The sequence below is a fragment of the Rattus norvegicus genome, chromosome 7 (genome assembly GCF_021556685.1).
Source record: "Rattus norvegicus strain SHRSP/BbbUtx chromosome 7, alternate assembly SHRSP_T2T, whole genome shotgun sequence".
Lineage (NCBI taxonomy): Eukaryota > Metazoa > Chordata > Mammalia > Rodentia > Muridae > Rattus > Rattus norvegicus.
The window spans coordinates 108,255,608-108,272,225 of record NC_141540.1 but is presented as its reverse complement, the minus strand read 5'-3'; the positions used below and the strand labels follow the sequence as shown (position 1 = coordinate 108,272,225).

The following is a 16,618-nucleotide window of genomic DNA, read 5'->3' as shown; positions in this document are numbered from 1 at the left end:
TGGAGTAGCAGAAAGGCCTGCCTTCAAATTTCTGTCTTGACTTCCTTCAATGATAGACCGTAATGTGGAATTGTAAGCTGAAATAGACCCTTTCTTCCCTAAGAAGCTTTTGTCAGAGGTTTTGTCACAACAGAAAAGTCAGTTAGTTATGCATCTCCCTCCTCCCCCTCAAGCCAGTCTGAGTGGTATGGGTGCTGAGGATGCTCTCTGCCTGGTTGTATTTCCACTCTTCTTGCTATCACTGCTAATCAAGCTCCTAGGTTGGGGATAAGCTCTCCCTTTTTAGAGATGAGGCCCAGAAGGCTTATGGAGCGGGACAAGGATTTGAACGGTAGTATCCACAGAGAGGCTGGCTTGGCCTATTTTTAGATGGAGCCATGTGGGTTAGCCCCAAGACAATAAAGAATGTAGCCCCACAATAGACCATTGTTCCTGTGGTGGCTTCAGGGACAGCAGATGACCCACGTCCCACGGGGCTGGGCTGCTGCTCCTGTCTTATGGATTTTTCCAGTGCTTGCTCTGTGCAGGAAAGAGGTGCCAGGCCTGAAGGGAAGGGGGAAGGGAGACAGGGCCGGGCTTTGTGTCCCAGGGGACTTATTTTGGGGCAATAAGGCATATGGTTCAGGAGACTCCTGTGCTGGGGGTTCAAGAAGCTAGACATCTCTGCCTGTGCTTGCCCGTACCTACCTATGCTTGACTGTGTCTTCTGGTGTCTGTCTGTGCCTGCCTGCGCCCATGCCAATGTTGATCTGTGCTTGCTGTATCAGCACTCCCTTTTGGAGACTACTGCAGGTTCAAATTCATATTCCAGACAGTCGGGAGGGCTCTGGGCTTGCTCGCTTCAGAAGTATTCAGGGTTAGGACCCCCTGCATCTCTCTGGCCTGCTTGGATCAGGGCCAGCTCTTGAGTTTATGTGCTCATTTGTGTTTAAGACAGTATGTAGCCCAAGCGGTCCTCAAACTCTATATCCCACCGCCTTACCTTCCTCAGTGCTGGGATTGAAGATGTACACAGCCATAACCACCTAAGGTGAGGCCTTAGTGAGATGCCACACTGAGTACTAGGCATGCAGATTATTTTTGTTGCTACTTCACAATTAAAAATTTGCTCTATTATGAGCCATAATGTATTTGATATGCAATGCTATTCTAGGAGATCTGTGTGTACCATGTTATTCGTACATCCATGTTTATTGCTGTGCTTGTACATCCATGTACATTGCTGTACTAGTTCCAACCCACTCTACTACTACGAACACGTGTTCTGCTATTTTTGCCACAGGCATGTGCACTGGTGTGCAAGTACACCCATTTGCACTGCTGTATGTGCACAAACAGCAGTGCCCCAGCCAGGGAATCCCTGTTCACATGGGCTTTACCGCCTAATTCTGACCACCTCAAGTCTTGCAGGATGGAGACCACTCTTGTGACAGGTTAGGGTGACTTTTCCAGAACACATCTCCTGATTGGGTGGCCCTCCCCATCCCTTTTTCTCTCACATTAGACTGTGGGTGCCACCTTTGTCTCTTGTCTCACACCTCGTGAGACATATGGATCCTAGATTCTGGGAGGACGTTTTTGGCACCTGATATTTTCTGTGCCTCTGTGTCACCTGCATGGCTCTGACTACTGATTGTGGCTGGAGGTGTCACACAGCCCTTCAGGGTTTTTGCAAGAGCTGAAGGATCTGGAGAGAACTGGCCTAGCCACAAGGAAGGCCTCAGTGTCCCTAGCAGACCTGAGGAGGGCAGCCAAGGGCCAAGCACATCAGAGGACGAAGCTATTGCTCTTAGATGAGGAAATTACTCCCAGAATGTGTATGTCTTGGGTCCTCAGAAGCCTAGAGTGACAGCAAAGAGGACAGGCACCCTGGGACAAAGGCAGGTTCATAGAGGGTAATAGAAGCTCACAACCATCTACATGGGAGGTTCATATGACATTGTCAGGGAAAATCAGTCTGCAAGGAGCTAAGGGCTCAGAACTGAGGTGTGGCCTGTTTTTTTTTTTTTTTTTTTTTTTTTTTTTTTTTTTTTTTGAGAGTAGAAGAAAGAGAGACATGTTCTTTGCTCTCAAAAGAGTGCATGGGGGTGGGGTTGACTGGATTACTGAGAACCAGCTTCAGAGTGGAGCAGGAAAGAGAAGGAATTTAAGAAGACCATTGCAGGTTCTCTGTTCAATCCAGACTGGGAAGTTGTTAGCCTACTACACTGACAGTCCCAGGAGGTAGATGCCATGCTGAGACTGATTCCTCCTTTCTGCCCTTATCCCTGGGCTGGTGGTTCAATTCAGGCAAATGGTTGCCTATTGGTAATATGATGGCTGCTAATTAAACTTTGCTAGGTCAGGCACAGCCCACTTCCACAGTGAATAAGGTTACCGTTGGTTGGTATTACCTAGTAGTGCATGGCATTTGAGAAGTGCAATGTGGCAATTGGCTTCAGTTTGTGACAGACTCAAGGGAGCCAGTGTTTGTGTATGTGTGTGTGTCTCTTAGTCACTGTTCTATTGTTGTAAAGAGATACCATTACCAAAGTAAACCATTTAATTGCAGCTTGCTTATAGTTTCAGTTATATCATGGCAAGGAGCATGGCGGCATAAATGGTGGTGGAGCAGTAGCTGAGATCTATATCTTGATCCACAGGCTGAGGTAGGGGGTGCTGAAAGAAAGGTGAACACTGGGCTAGGTATGGGCTTCTGAAAGCCTCAAAGCCCACTCCCAGTGACATACTTCTTCCAATAAGGCCACACCTCCTAGTTCTAGTCCTGTTAGAGTTCCCTTCTCTGTTGACTGAGCATTCAAATATATGAGCCTGTGGGGGCCATTTTTATTCAAGTCATCACATTGTGTGTTCCCACAGGAAACTGAGGTTGTTCTTTGAAATGGGGAGTAACTTCTAGGAAGCCTCAAATAAGAAAATACCTATTACTCATGGGATAAGTGAGACACAGGAACAAGAAATCAAGGAAGCTCTAGCCAGATACAGAGAACAGAGTACTTTGCAGGGTGTGTAACTGAGGCCAATTTTCCCTGGACTGTAGCATTTAACCTACCAGGCTCCTGTCTTCTACCTCCTGACACAGCTTTGCTCTCCTTACCCTTTCCTGTTCCCCTTCCCCCTCTCTCTTTCTTTTTCTGCTCCCTGCCCTCTCTCTCTCTTCCCCTCTCTCTTCCTTTTTCCCTTTCTCCCTCCCCTTCTCCCCCTCTCCCCTCACATTTCCTTCCCCTCCCCTTTTCTCCCCTTCCCTTCTCTTTCCTTTCCTTTCTCCTCTGGTCTCAGACATCTGCTGTTACCAGTGCAGAGCTAGGGGGACCAAAGGATGTATGCACTTGGGGTATCCTCAGAACACAGTTGGGAGCATGGCAGGTGTCCATAGTCAGTGAGTCAGCCACATTGACACTGTGAATTCCATGTGATGAGCTTCTATCTGTGGTCTCTCCTCAGGAGCAGGACATTGAGACCCTACATGGCTCCCTGCATGTCACTCTGTGTGGAACCCCCAAGGGCAACCGTCCTGTCATCCTCACGTATCACGACATCGGCATGAACCGTGAGTTTGGGGAGCTGGAATACTTGGGGGGGCTGGAGGAAGTCAGCAGCTCTTTCTGTTTTGGGGACTTCTTGGTTCCAGCCTCAGCCTGGGAAAACCTGAAAAATACTCTGCTGTTAGCACTAGATGCTCTGGGGACCTTTCTGCTGCTCTTCTGCTGTCTAAGAAGTATTACAATTAAATTATCCTGCAGACAAGACCTGCTACAACCCTCTCTTCAACTCTGAGGATATGCAAGAGATCACACAACATTTTGCGGTCTGCCATGTGGATGCCCCTGGCCAACAGGATGGTGCCCCTTCCTTCCCAGTGGGGTAAGAGCAGAGGCCTTCACCCTACGAACAGGTGGGGTGCATGTAGGGGAAGAAATGCCAATCTGGGTTAAAAAATTATCCATGGTAAAAGACAAGATTTATGATCTCTAAGCTGGGCACAGTGATGCATACCTGAATCCCAGAACTTGAGAAACTGAAGCAAGAGGATCACTAGTTTGAGATCAGCTTCAGGGCGTAACAAAATCATCTCAAAGTTTTTAGAAAAGAAAAGAAGAGAAAGAAAGACAAATCCAAGGCAATATATTTTATTTCAACAATTATTTTTATGGCTGATGTGTGTGTGTAACAATATTTACTTTTAAACTTCTTTTGTGTGTGTGTGCGTGTGTGTGTGTGTGTGTGAGAGAGAGAGAGAGAGAGACAGAGAGAGAGAGACAGAGAGAGACAGAGAGAGACAGAGAGAGACAGACCGAGCAGAGAGAGAGTACGAGCACGTGTGCACACATTTATGTATACACATGTTTTTATGGATGTGGGTGCATGTGCACGTATGTGCATTTATGTATAGAGACCCAAGGTTGACTTGTGGAATCACCCCAATCACTCTTCTACCCTGTTCATTGAGGCAGGTTCTCTTAATGAACCCAGCACTCACTGATACGTTTAGTCTCACTAGCTCGTTTGCTTTAGGGGGTTTCCTGTCTCCAGCTTCTGTGGCTGGAATTGTAGGGAGACCACCATGCCTGTGCAGCATTTACACAGGTTCTCAGAATCCAAACCCTGCTCCTCACTGTTCCTGTGGCAGGAGCTTTAACCACTGAACCACCTCCCCAGCCCGATTTAACTGTCCTTAAAAGTACATCATGACATTGTTTGCAAGCGTGCCATCTTCCTTTAGGACTTCTAGCTCCAGCTGATACTGTGTCCAGGAAACCCAGACTCCACATCCCAGCTAGGCTGGCTTTGAGACAGTATTGTGCCTCAGCTATGCAGGACAAGGCTGGGAATAGCCTTGCCAAGATGAGCTAGCCAGTAGAGGAAACCCAGAAAGTGGGGAAAAAAAGGGGGGGGACAGGACTGCTGCTGTGCATCCTCAATGACAAATGTCATTTTCACTTAAGGAAATGGCATTCCTCAACAGCCACTGTTCTTTGGCTTCCTCTGGGTGAAGACGCTGAGGCCTAGAGGAGGCTTCAGAGCTAATGAAAGGCCACACAGTAGGGATGGAGAGTTGGGCTCCAACTCTGGTTTGCCTATGGGAGGGAGGCTTCTGTCTCTGGGCAAATCAGGGCTCCTTGTCCAGGTTATTCACTCTGCTGTGCATCTCACATAGTCTGTGCAGCTGTGGGGGTTAGTCTCGCTAATTCTTACAATGTCTCATGCAGGGAATCTCCTCCAACATTCAGTGCTGGATGGATGCAGGAACAGCCCTTTCCTGGGTTTACAGGCTTTCCATGGTGTCCCCACGACCATTGACAGACAGATATACTCTTTTTATTACCCATCTCAGTTCTTAATTATTAACTTTTATCATTAAAGAAGAGAAGGGACATCTGTCCCCTCGGGACAGGCCCAGATGTAAAGAGCTTGTTCAACAGTGGGGTACAGTTAACCATTAACCAGCTGACAGAACCAGGGCTTTCTCTACTAAGTCACCTTGAGACTCCACTTAGTCTGAGAGGTTGGGGGTGGGTTGTGTCATGCAGAGGCTCTTACTCACCGTGCTCCTAGACCTTGCCTCCCCTAGAGAACTATGTAAAGACTATTTGTAGATTAAGATGTGAGGTGTGTGCACCCAAGTTTACCTGGTGACTTCAGTGTGCCTAAGGTAGAGCACTGTTGGAACAGGATGCGGCTTCTCCCTGCCCTCTGGGGTAGGGCCTGGGTGACACCTCTTGTTACAGAGCTATCAAAGCAGGATTGGGGATCAGTGGCTGTCTTCTCCTCTTTAGAATCTTCTTCCTGCTTAGGAATCAACCACTCTGTTTATTTGTTTATTGTATACTTAGTTCCAGGAAACTAACTGACGCCTTCATAGTTAGGTGGCTTTTCCATTATTGTACTTGAGATGCTCCGGCTCCAAGCTGAGGTGTGACTACTCCCAAAGGAGTCACATGTCTTTGCCTCTTGTTTCTCCTAAAGGAACCTTCAGTTAAGTAAAGTCACACCATTCAGGTTCCTCCCAGCTCTGTCAGGGTCCTCCACATAGCTCTGTTTAGGGTCCATTTCCCCATTGGGCTCTGTCTCAGCATCACTTCCTCTAGGAAACCCTTCCTGACCAATTAAACAGAGTGGGTCCCTTGCTTCTTTGTCCTCCCAGCCTATCACTGTCCCTTCTCAGCTCAGAGGAAGCTACAGTGTTCGGGTGGGGTGTGCTTACACAGTGGATGCTGAGGGGTGGGGTTGTAGTGTCTGTGTGTGGAAGGGCCAGCTGGTACCTGAGCTTTCAGAATATGCTGGTGTGGGTGATTTGCTTCTCCCAGGGTCTGCGTTCTCAAGATCTGCCTCCCCATATACCCCACAGGTACATGTATCCCTCAATGGATCAGTTGGCTGAAATGCTTCCTGGAGTCCTTCACAAGTTTGGGTAAGAGCAAGAGACCCTCTCTCCCGAGGTTGTCAGGGAAGGGTAGCTGCTGGCCTGACTACTAAAGTTCAGGTTGGAGTTCTCAGATAGGTCCAGAAAGGAACTTGCCACAGCTTGTACCCATGTCTCCCCAGCTCAACATCCCACTCTGTGTCCTGTGACTGTGGCCTTGCTTCGTGAGCGGCTCCAAAACACATTCTGTCCTTGCCTCCTGATCCTATGGAACATTCTGGAGTAGTATTCCCTGGGAACTTGACTTCTCTTTCCAGACTCTCGTTCTGCCCTTGCAAGCTCCCTATGGAACATTCTGGAATAGTGTTCCCTGGAAACTTGGCTTTTCTTTCCAGACTCTCATTCTGCCCTTGCAAGCTCCCCTTTCTCATTCACTTCAGCCTCTCCTAGGGTTAAACACTATGGTTCTGGCTTGATTTGTTCTCATTCCAAGTTTCAGAATCCAGAATAAAGCTTGGAAGTACAGTGAGCCAACTTCTTTATGGGCCTTCATGTAGATGCTAGGTGTTTCAGAGCCCAGACTGGCCATAGTCAGTGGAAAGGGAGCAAGAGGGATGAGGCTTCCAAGGTCACAGCTCTGAACCTGGAGGGCACATCACGGCAGTCTGCCTCTCATAGCATGGGCAAGCTTGTCAGCATCTTCAGCAATGACATCCAAGGGGTGGAGCTCTTGGGAGCAAGTGAGGGGAGTTTATAGTCGTATACAGAGGCTTTATCACATTGCCCTTTGGTGACCTGAATCTTCATTTGGTTTCCAGGCTTAAGAGTGTCATTGGCATGGGGACAGGAGCTGGCGCCTACATCCTGACCCGCTTTGCAGTAAGTTCTTTGGCAGTTTGTAAGATTACATTAAAAATTACTTAGGGGCTGGGGACCTAACTGAGTGGGAAAGAAAGTGCTGTGCAAGCATTGAGAGTTGAGGGCTAGAATTTGGATCCCAAGAACCCATGTAAAAGATAGGCATAGCTGCAGGTGCCTGTGACCTTAGCATTGCAGTGGGTGGAGACAGAGGCATCTAGAGAAGTGTCTGGCAAGCCAGCCTAGCCTAAAAGTTAGTTTCCTATTTGATGAGGGAACACAGTGGAGAGTAACAGAGATAAATACCTTTGCCTTGCCCTGGCTTTTGCATAGATGTTTTGGGCATGTATACTTGCACAGTCAAGTATGCAACACACACACACACACACACACACACACACACACACACACACACTTTGAAAAGCATCAAAAACAACAACAACAACAAACAACAAACCTAAACAGAAGAAAGAACAAAGCTGTACTTTCCCAAGTGAGAGCCACTGGGACCATTTGTGACATATACCTCATACTAACAGCTTTGGTTTTTTTACTGCTGAAATGCCATATATGGAACTTTTGCTCACTGGTCTTGTTCCATGAACCAGAAATGTGAATGGCTTCTGACTCAAAGAATCCTCTGATCCTGCACTGGTTTATCACTGGGTTTTGTGACTCAGGTCACCTGGAATCCAGAATTAAGTCTAAATGAGAATCAGACGTGTCCTAATATGACAGTGACCACTCCTAGCACTGTGGGTGTCCTTCGTGTCTTTACCAGTTATCTTAAAGTGGCTTATGCCCTTCAGCCCAAGATATTTTGATACTTAGTAAGTGTAGCACCTTAAGGGTATTCAGGCTTACTGTCAAAGTACAAATCAACCTGGGCATCAGTCTCAACTAGATGCTAGAAGTCTTAGAGTTCTAAATACATAGGGATTTCACGTAATAGAGCCACAGGGCATTTCTGTGCCCTTCTCACTTAGTTATGGCTTGGCTGTTACATACTGGGCACATGGGGAAGCCAAAGCTCTGTGAAGTGAGGGGACATGCAAGTCCATTCTTTCTTTCTCTATGGCTTCTTCCTCCCGAGTTCTTGAGGACCTAATCAAGTTTTGAATGATCAAGAACCTCAGTTCTGCACTGACTATGCAGGAAACCATTAACATCTGCTCTAGGTCCCATTGTTGCTGGCTTAAAGCCCTCAGTATATATCATGTTGTGTCTGATTACAGCTCAACAACCCTGAGATGGTGGAGGGCCTTGTGCTCATGAATGTGAATCCCTGTGCTGAAGGCTGGATGGACTGGGCTGCCTCCAAGGTAAGGCTTGGCAGGACAGGTTGACAGGGTCCCAGTCTCTACTCAGGGTAGTGTCTTCTTAGATCTCCTCTTCTGCTTTCCTTACTGTCCAAGAGAGCACCCTTCCTCAGCCCTGTTTAAGCTAACAACCACTTGCTGCTCTAGAGGTCTTAGTGGTTTGGCCCTAACTGCTGTCCCAAGGGATCTTGTTGAACTTGATTTTTTTTTTTTAAATGAAGATTGCTTTCTTTTTTTCTGTAAAATCCCCGTCATCTACCAAGGATAGGGAGAAACGTCTGATCTAAGCTACACAGACTGGTGTGACTTGTCTCTCACTGGGATAATATTTTTCTTAGTTTGGGCAGCTGTTGGGGAAAGGGGCATGGCCTGAACCCGCCTCTTCCTGTCTGCTAGATGCTGTTTTTTTCCTAAATCCTTGATAGAGTTTGGGAGCCCTGTCTCTCCCTGTAGGGCAGCCTGGAATGAAGGATCTTGCCTGGCTTTTATTTTATTTTCCAGCTGAGAAAGGGACATTCCATTTGGGCCCAGTTGGCTGCTGGTCCACTCTTCTAAGCCAAACAGGGGGGGCTGGGGCATAGGCCTCCAGCTGAGAGATAGGCTGTGGTTTTAATGATTTCCCCATGTGCAGTCCCTCTGGCCTGGAAAGACAGCCTGCATATCTAGGGCTGTTGGTGCGCCTAGAATGAGTGTCAGAGCCTATGATGCCTGATGACTTACAGGATCCTTACTATGGGAGCCTTAGTATGGCCTGATGACATGGTTCCTAATACCTTCAGTTAGCCACCCACCCCCACCCCTGGTGCTCCACAGCTGCAAGTGGCCACTGGGTCAGTCCAGGAACCCAGGTCAAGGGTTCATTTCCCTTACCCGTCTCAACTCAAGTGGAGCTACCTGTGCTATCAGCTTTATATCTATTGAGCACCTACAGTGTCCATGTGCATTTATACAGCTCCTATTGTATACCTAATGGCTTAGATTTTATGTCATGATCTGAACATTTATTGAATACTACTATGCTTTCATGTCCTGCTGTACACAGTTTCTTTGGAGGGGGTGTGGGAAGTCATTAGTGAATTCAGAGACCTCATAGGAATTCATAGGTCAGAGACTGGCTGGAGGGGAAAATCTGGGGGTTAATGTAGAAGGAGCAGCCAGGGCTGAATGGACCCTACCTGTGGATACAAAGGTGACCAGGTGTGGGGGTGATGAGGTCTTTGTGATGAGGATTTTGAGCTTTGGGAGCAGGGAAAGCTTGGCCTAGCTGGGTTGTGGTTCCCCACTTGCTGTATGTCTCTTCCATGCGGGCTCTGATGGGAAGGGACTGGATAGAAAGTCAGACAGACCTGGCCTTGGGCTGTAGGTCTAGGGAGCCTGGAGACAAGAGCTGAACTGCTACACAGCTGATCTGTGATATCCAAGATGTTTGAGCTAACTAACTTTTGCTGTGGAAAGGCTTATTCGGTCTCCTCCGTTCAGAGGATTTGGTTATGATCTTGGCCCCACAGGCTGGGGAGAAAAATAAGAGAAACTTCCCCAATGTCCTACCTCCCAGTAGGACCCAGCCTCTACTAAAGTGGCCTATGAGACACATCTCAGAGTCAGCTCTACCCAGGCTATCATGGAGAACTGGATGAAGCCTAGGGAGCCAGCTGGTTCTCACTCTGCCTCCAGGGCCCTAGGCTATCTGACTCTCCTCTCTGCTGCTAGTCCTAGTTGCTGATTCTTTCTTGGTTCACCCTCCACAGATCTCAGGATGGACCCAAGCCCTGCCAGACATGGTGGTGTCCCACCTCTTCGGCAAGGTGAGTGGTGTAGACCTGTGTCCTATGTTTTCACTGAGCAGTTAGCTATGTGGCACTCAGCACAAAGCCACATGGGCACATGGTACAAACAAGATACAATCAATGGGTGACCCAGGCTGAAGTCTGAATTATTGTGAAGTATTGACTCACAGTCAGCAAGCCATGATTATGGGTTTCTTGCCTCTCCCACTTTGAGAATTTTATGCATGTGTACAATGTCTTCTGAACAAATGTACCCTGAGTTCTTCCCCTCTAGCTCTTCACAGATTTCCTTACTGACTTCGTGTGTGTGTGTGTGTGTGTGTGTGTGTGTGTGTGTGTGTTTAAAATTATGAAATCCTGTTGGTGCTACTGGTATGAACAAGAGTATAGGGCTAAACACCAGAGCATGGAAAACCTATCTGGAGCACATTCCTTGCTGAAAACTGATCCCCTTTCTCCCCTCCAGCACTCATCAACAGCTAATAGCTCCTCCCCAGGGGTGGGGTTTAGTGATAAACTGTTTTTGTTGAAGCACAATGTGCTGCATATTTGAACAAATCCATCAGTCATCACAGCAACTGAGATAATGGAAATGTCCTTCACTCTTCCCCTCCATTTCATTGCACTGTGAGCCATCTTCTTCTCATTCCTCCCAGGCACCCTCTGCTCTGTGAGGTGAGTCCTGTACTCCTCTCATTGCCATAGCTTCTCTCTCTTAGCGTGATTATTTTAGAATCTACTCACGTTTTTTGGACAGCATAATAGATTTGGTACTTTGTAATATTCCACTGAATGGACATACCGTTGGTTTCCTGTTGACCTGTGTTGGGCCTTCATTTGTAACAGTTTGGGGTTTTCGGGAGTGAAGTCTGCAGTGTGCATGTTTATGAGATCAGCTCTGGTTCTGTGTGAGGCTTTATCCCTAGTACTTTCCAAGAATTAGCTCAAGGAGTCTGTTTAGGAACTCTGTGACCATGGGATAAACATGACATTCATTCCAGTTTGAGCTGAAGAAATTCAGACCAGAGGTTGAATGGCTTGGGTAAGGTCTCCATGAGACCAGGAGAAGTATGACTGGAATTTGAACTTGTAAGTTTGACTACAACAGTCTCCTAAGCCTCTTCCTTTGCCTGGTTCTTACATGAAGTGAAGACAGAGCAAGCATCCATGCAGTATACTTGGTGGCAGACCTGGCCTCTGCTTTTGTCTGATGTCACATCTTTAGCCTCCTCCAAGGCCAACAGCCATGAGGGAGGATATACTTTAGACTCACATCTAAGTTTAATGTCTGGAAAATCCCTTGGTTGCCCAGACCCAGTGCAGCACTGCTTACTGGATGCCGCATTCTCAACTGCTGAGCTAATGGATGTGACATCATGGTGATGCCCTCCTGAGTCTTAGGGCAGCAGAAAACACCCTGCTTTGGTGTAACCCCTTGGCTTGTAACTGAAATGGTTTAGAGCAACCTGAGATTATCAGCACACAGTCCAGACTGTCCCCCAGTCCCTTGAGGCTTTCTGATGCCCACAGGTTACTACTGTTTATTTGATCAGATTCCTCAGACCACTTTCACCCAGGATGTCTCTGTCATGGCTAAGGCTGACAAAGGATCTTTTTTGGGGGGCAGGGGAGGAGTTATTGAATATTTCTTTATTTACATTTCAAATGGTTTCCTGTCCATAAAGCCCCTATCCCATTCCCCTCCCCTTTCTTCTATGAGGGTGTTCCCTGTCCCCAACCACCCACCCCTTCCTCCCTCCCCGCTCTAACATTCACTTACACTGTGGAGGGGGGAGATCCAGCCTTGGCAGAACCAAGGGCTTCTCCTCCCACTTTAATCCCCTGAGTGACGGGGGCAGGTTGCTGTGAAGCTGGAGTCCTGAGTTTAGCTGAGGCTCCTGAGGAAAAGCTGGGTCTCTCTGGTACGAGTAGCTATCACTCAGATGTCTGCACCAGACTCACTCAGCTACCTCTGCCTCATCTGTGCCTTCCTTCCTCATCCCTGTGGCTGGAGATTGGTGACAAGGCCTCCCCACTCTTTCCTCTGTCGCCACAGGAGGAGATACACAGCAACGTGGAGGTGGTGCACACGTACCGCCAGCACATCCTCAACGACATGAACCCGAGCAACCTGCACCTGTTCATCAGCGCCTACAACAGGTGAGAGCCCCGTGCAGGGGCAGAAACGGCCAGGTCACACCAGGGTCCTCATCAGCTTCCTGCAGCAAACCTGGGGTAAAAGCAGAGAGCAGGACCGCACAGCTCTAGGCTAATAGCGTGGGGCCTGGGGGGGGACAATGGCTGTGTAGGAGCCGCTTGGCCCTTTGCACTGACCGAGCTCTGCTGGCATCTGAGCTCCTACCCAGACAGTGGGGCCAGATGAGTGGGGTGCAGCTGAGCAGGCAGAGAGCTGAGGCATGTGCTCAAGGCTGACTCAGAATAAAATCCCCTGTGGGCAGAGTTGGGCAAAGAAGCGGAATGCTGTGAGGATGCAGAACCCTGGATGCTGTTAGGAGGAGAGGCAGCTGAGGGTAAAGGATGAAGTGCTTGTTCAGAGCTTTCCTGGAGAGGGGATTACACAAGGATATTGGCATCAGTCAAAAGTTCTGGAACTTTCTAGTGGAAGCTTGCATGAAGATGACCTGAGGTTGTTTTTCTAGGATGGTCTATGGTGGGACCTGTAGGATTGGTGTAGTGGGAATGGCTTCTGGGGTAGGTTTGCTTATGCTAACCACATGTGAATTGTCTGCAGCCGGAGAGACCTGGAGATTGAGCGGCCAATGCCTGGAACCCACACTGTCACCCTGCAGTAAGTGGCTTCTTTCTCCTGTGTTGCCTTCCTGGCTTTCCTTAGGGTTGCTGGTGGGGGCTTTGGCTGGCTGTGAGAAACACAACCTTAGGGTGAAACACTACAGTAGAGATGATTATCTATGTTCTATCCCAGGGGGCTGACTTGAATTTTTCCCCTTGTGTAGCTGGAGTCAGCATCAAGATGGGGACTGTGTGATCATATCTAGGATATCTTCCCAAAGCCTATAGATGAAAGATGCAGGACCCGACACGAGGGAGTCCTGAATGTCTAGTAGGAAAGGGTGCAGCTAGCATATTCCAGGGGCAATGATGGCGTCATTTTATGGTTCCCCATGTGTGCCACACTGTTAGGTACTTGTGAACCTGGCTTTGTCATTTATGCCAGACATTTTTTTTCCCATCTTAATTCCTAGAAGATTCCCTTTTCTCCTTTCTTGGACAGAGGTGCTTTGGAATGAAGTTATTAAGACACTAAATCATTGGGCTGAAGTTTTATACTAAGATATAAGTAGCTGCTAGCCCATTTTATTCAAAGTTCAAAGCAGAGGATTGTACCATAGAGGTGTAGAGGCGCACAGGGTCCTGGGAAACCTAAACAGCCTTTTAGCATCCTGTTGTAACTGGAAGTCTGAAGTCTAAGAACCTGGAGATGGATCCTGGGCTGACTCCTCTTCCCCTTTCTCCCGTGCAGGTGCCCTGCTCTGCTCGTGGTTGGAGACAACTCTCCTGCCGTGGATGCTGTGGTAGGTATCCATTCAGCAGGCCACATGTGCTCACCTGTATGACCTTCTCACTGCGAAGACATTGTTTAAATATGACATCATCATCTTGGGGCAGAGCTCAGACCAGTTTCTCTGTGTGGTCACCAGTTCTGACTGCCTGTCCATCTGCTTCCTGCCCTGCCCTCCTGCTTTTCATGGGCACCTTATCTACATGGCGGAATTAATGCTAGGCTTCTTGGTTAGGGATTCTTTCCTAGTCTCAGCAGCCAGTGTACCTTTCCGCTTAGCAGAATAGCAAGGCAGCTGGGCCAGACAGAGCTTCCTGCCTCAGTCTACCCTTTAGTTCCCACTTGCACTGCTAGGGAGGCACAGAGAGGATACGTACTTTCTTACATTCCCACGCCTGGGGAGATGTGTGACAGGAAACTGTCTTGCTCTGCCTCTGCCGTGCTCCATGGAGCCGGATATGACCTAAGTTGTCTCCAGGTCATAGAGACAGTCATGGTAGAGCCAGGCTCCAAAGCCACATGCATTTTACAACTCAAAGCCCACCTTCTCTCTTTATGGCTGAAGGAACACTGGTGTTTCAGGTGGTAGGACAGGGTGCAGGGCACTCATGACGTTAGCTGTGAGTCAAGTACTTACGTAGCCTTTCTCCTTGTTTAGGTGGAATGCAATTCCAAATTGGACCCAACGAAGACCACCCTACTCAAGGTAATGGGCAAGAGCGGGGCTGCAGCTGTCATGGTGTCAAGGTCTCATGTGTTTTGGGAGCTGAGCTATGCTTATTGAAGCACAGAACTGTTGTTAGAGCCTTACGAATAAGCATTGGGGGTTGGATGTAGTACATATCCCTGCAATGCCAGCACTGGAGAGGCCGAGGCAGGAGGATGTCAGCTATATATAGCATGCTCTATGCTAACCTAGACCGTATATTTGAGACCTTGTCTCTGAAAGACAGGAAGGAAGGGAAACATGAAGAGAGGGACTTAGGGAAGGAAGGGAAGGAAAGGAGGGAGGGAGCGAGCAAACAAGGAAGCTTGGAGTCCATCTGAAGCTGCTAAGTGGTCCATCTCAGACACTAGACTGCAGGGGTCTACACATTTGCCCATATAGCTGGAGAAAGAGAGTCTGGGAGCACAGGATAAACGTCTCTTTTACCTAGGATGAGACAGGAATAACCTTGCATCAGATCCCTCTGTGTAGTGAGAGGCTGTGAGGCTAAGGAAACTTCCTCCAGCAAAGTCTCCTGATTTCAGTGTGATTGCAACCTTGTGCTTAGAGGTCTACAAAATCCCCACAGCATGCAGTCAGGGTTGTTTGCACATCCAAGTCCACCTGTGTGTGGCAGCTGTGTCTGGAATGTGCTCCAGGCTCAGCTCCTTCCTGAGGATCTCTCTTCACTGGGTATCCTCTGGGATCTTGGAAGTTCCATAAGCCACTCTGGCTTCCAAAATGGCGCAGTTAAGTCTTGTATGGATGCTCTTAGGGGTTAATAGGGAGTGCCTGTGGAGGCTATTGCTGTGTGTAAGCTTTGAGGAGTAGTTTCCAAGGAAGATAAGGGGTCACAGTCAATAGCAGCCCCCACCCAGAGCAGTGCCAGGTGGGTGATGCTGGGACCAGTCCCATAGAGCACAGATTGCCACAACTATGTGGGTGTTTGGTGCTAACCAGCTTCCCTCCTTCCTAGATGGCAGACTGTGGAGGCCTTCCTCAGATCTCTCAGGTGAGTGAAATTGTGGCTTTTTCATGCAATACCTGCCACCTTCCACTGGTAGATTACATGTGCCTTTGGGGCCCATGAGCTCCCCACTGGCTCTGTTTGGCATCCAATTGTTGTTTATACATATATCCTGCATAAAATGTTCTTTGTGAATAATGTGGGCTCGCCCCATCCCTATCAAGCAGCTTTTGGGGATTGGATGACCTTGAGGTCCACAGGTTTAAGAGATTTGCCAGATGGATCTGGCGTGGCTATGGGGTCAGAATCTTGGTCGTCCTACCCTAGCCTGGGCTACTGGGAGCTCAATCTCAGAGCAGAGGGAGGGACAGAGAGGATATGACACCAAAATGTATGTTCATACCCTCCTTCTCCCCCCAAAACATATGCATATGCACATGAGCATTGAACATGTGTGCCTGTCTGTGCACATATGTACATTCATGTGCCTACATGCACATGTATCCAGTCGTGTGGGGACCTGTACCTCTGAATCTGCACAGCTTATATGTTCATATTCCTCCAGTCCATGTTCTACTTCCTGCTCTCTCGGTTTTGCTTGCAGCCAGAACAGACCTAGCCTCATCAGGACTGGGACTATTTAAACACTAGTGGGAGCTGAGCTTCAAGCCTGATTCCTGTGTAACCTCTCCCACCATCCCTTCCCAGACTAGGTGTGATAGCAAAAGACTTTCTTACCTCTGGTCAGACTGTACTACACCTTCTCAGAGACTGAAGGAGCTGGCATCTCAGCTCAGCATCATAAGGGGAAACTGAGGCTGAAGAGAAGGAATGTTGCCTATGGTAACAGTTGCCGGTGGTACCCAGCTGGCCTACTCTTCTCATTCAGAATCAGCCCATCTTCAACACAAAAGACATCCTTTTTCTCTGCAGCCAACGCATGCCCTACTATGCCATTGTTTGTAGTGTCACAAGATCCTAGTGGGCAACTTTTGCATAGGCAAATGTCACATGAGTTCTTTGCCTCCTTGCAGATGAGTGGCAGGATTGGTGCAGATGCAGCGTAGGGACCACAT

At 48.3% G+C, this 16,618-nt stretch overlaps 1 protein-coding gene across 3 annotated transcripts in view; it reads left to right on the top strand.

Moving 5' to 3' along the window:
* The window catches only part of Ndrg1 (N-myc downstream regulated 1), a 41,308-nt gene that overhangs the window by 18,729 nt on the left and 5,961 nt on the right, over window positions 1-16,618 (top strand). For all 3 annotated transcript variants that reach the window (NM_001011991.1, XM_087556470.1, XM_087556469.1), the window contains 11 exon segments: window positions 3,445-3,550; window positions 3,744-3,864; window positions 6,350-6,412; window positions 7,183-7,243; window positions 8,458-8,544; window positions 10,290-10,346; window positions 12,385-12,488; window positions 13,081-13,137; window positions 13,831-13,882; window positions 14,528-14,575; window positions 15,552-15,587. In NM_001011991.1, coding sequence (NP_001011991.1) covers window positions 3,445-3,550; window positions 3,744-3,864; window positions 6,350-6,412; window positions 7,183-7,243; window positions 8,458-8,544; window positions 10,290-10,346; window positions 12,385-12,488; window positions 13,081-13,137; window positions 13,831-13,882; window positions 14,528-14,575; window positions 15,552-15,587 — 792 coding nt within the window.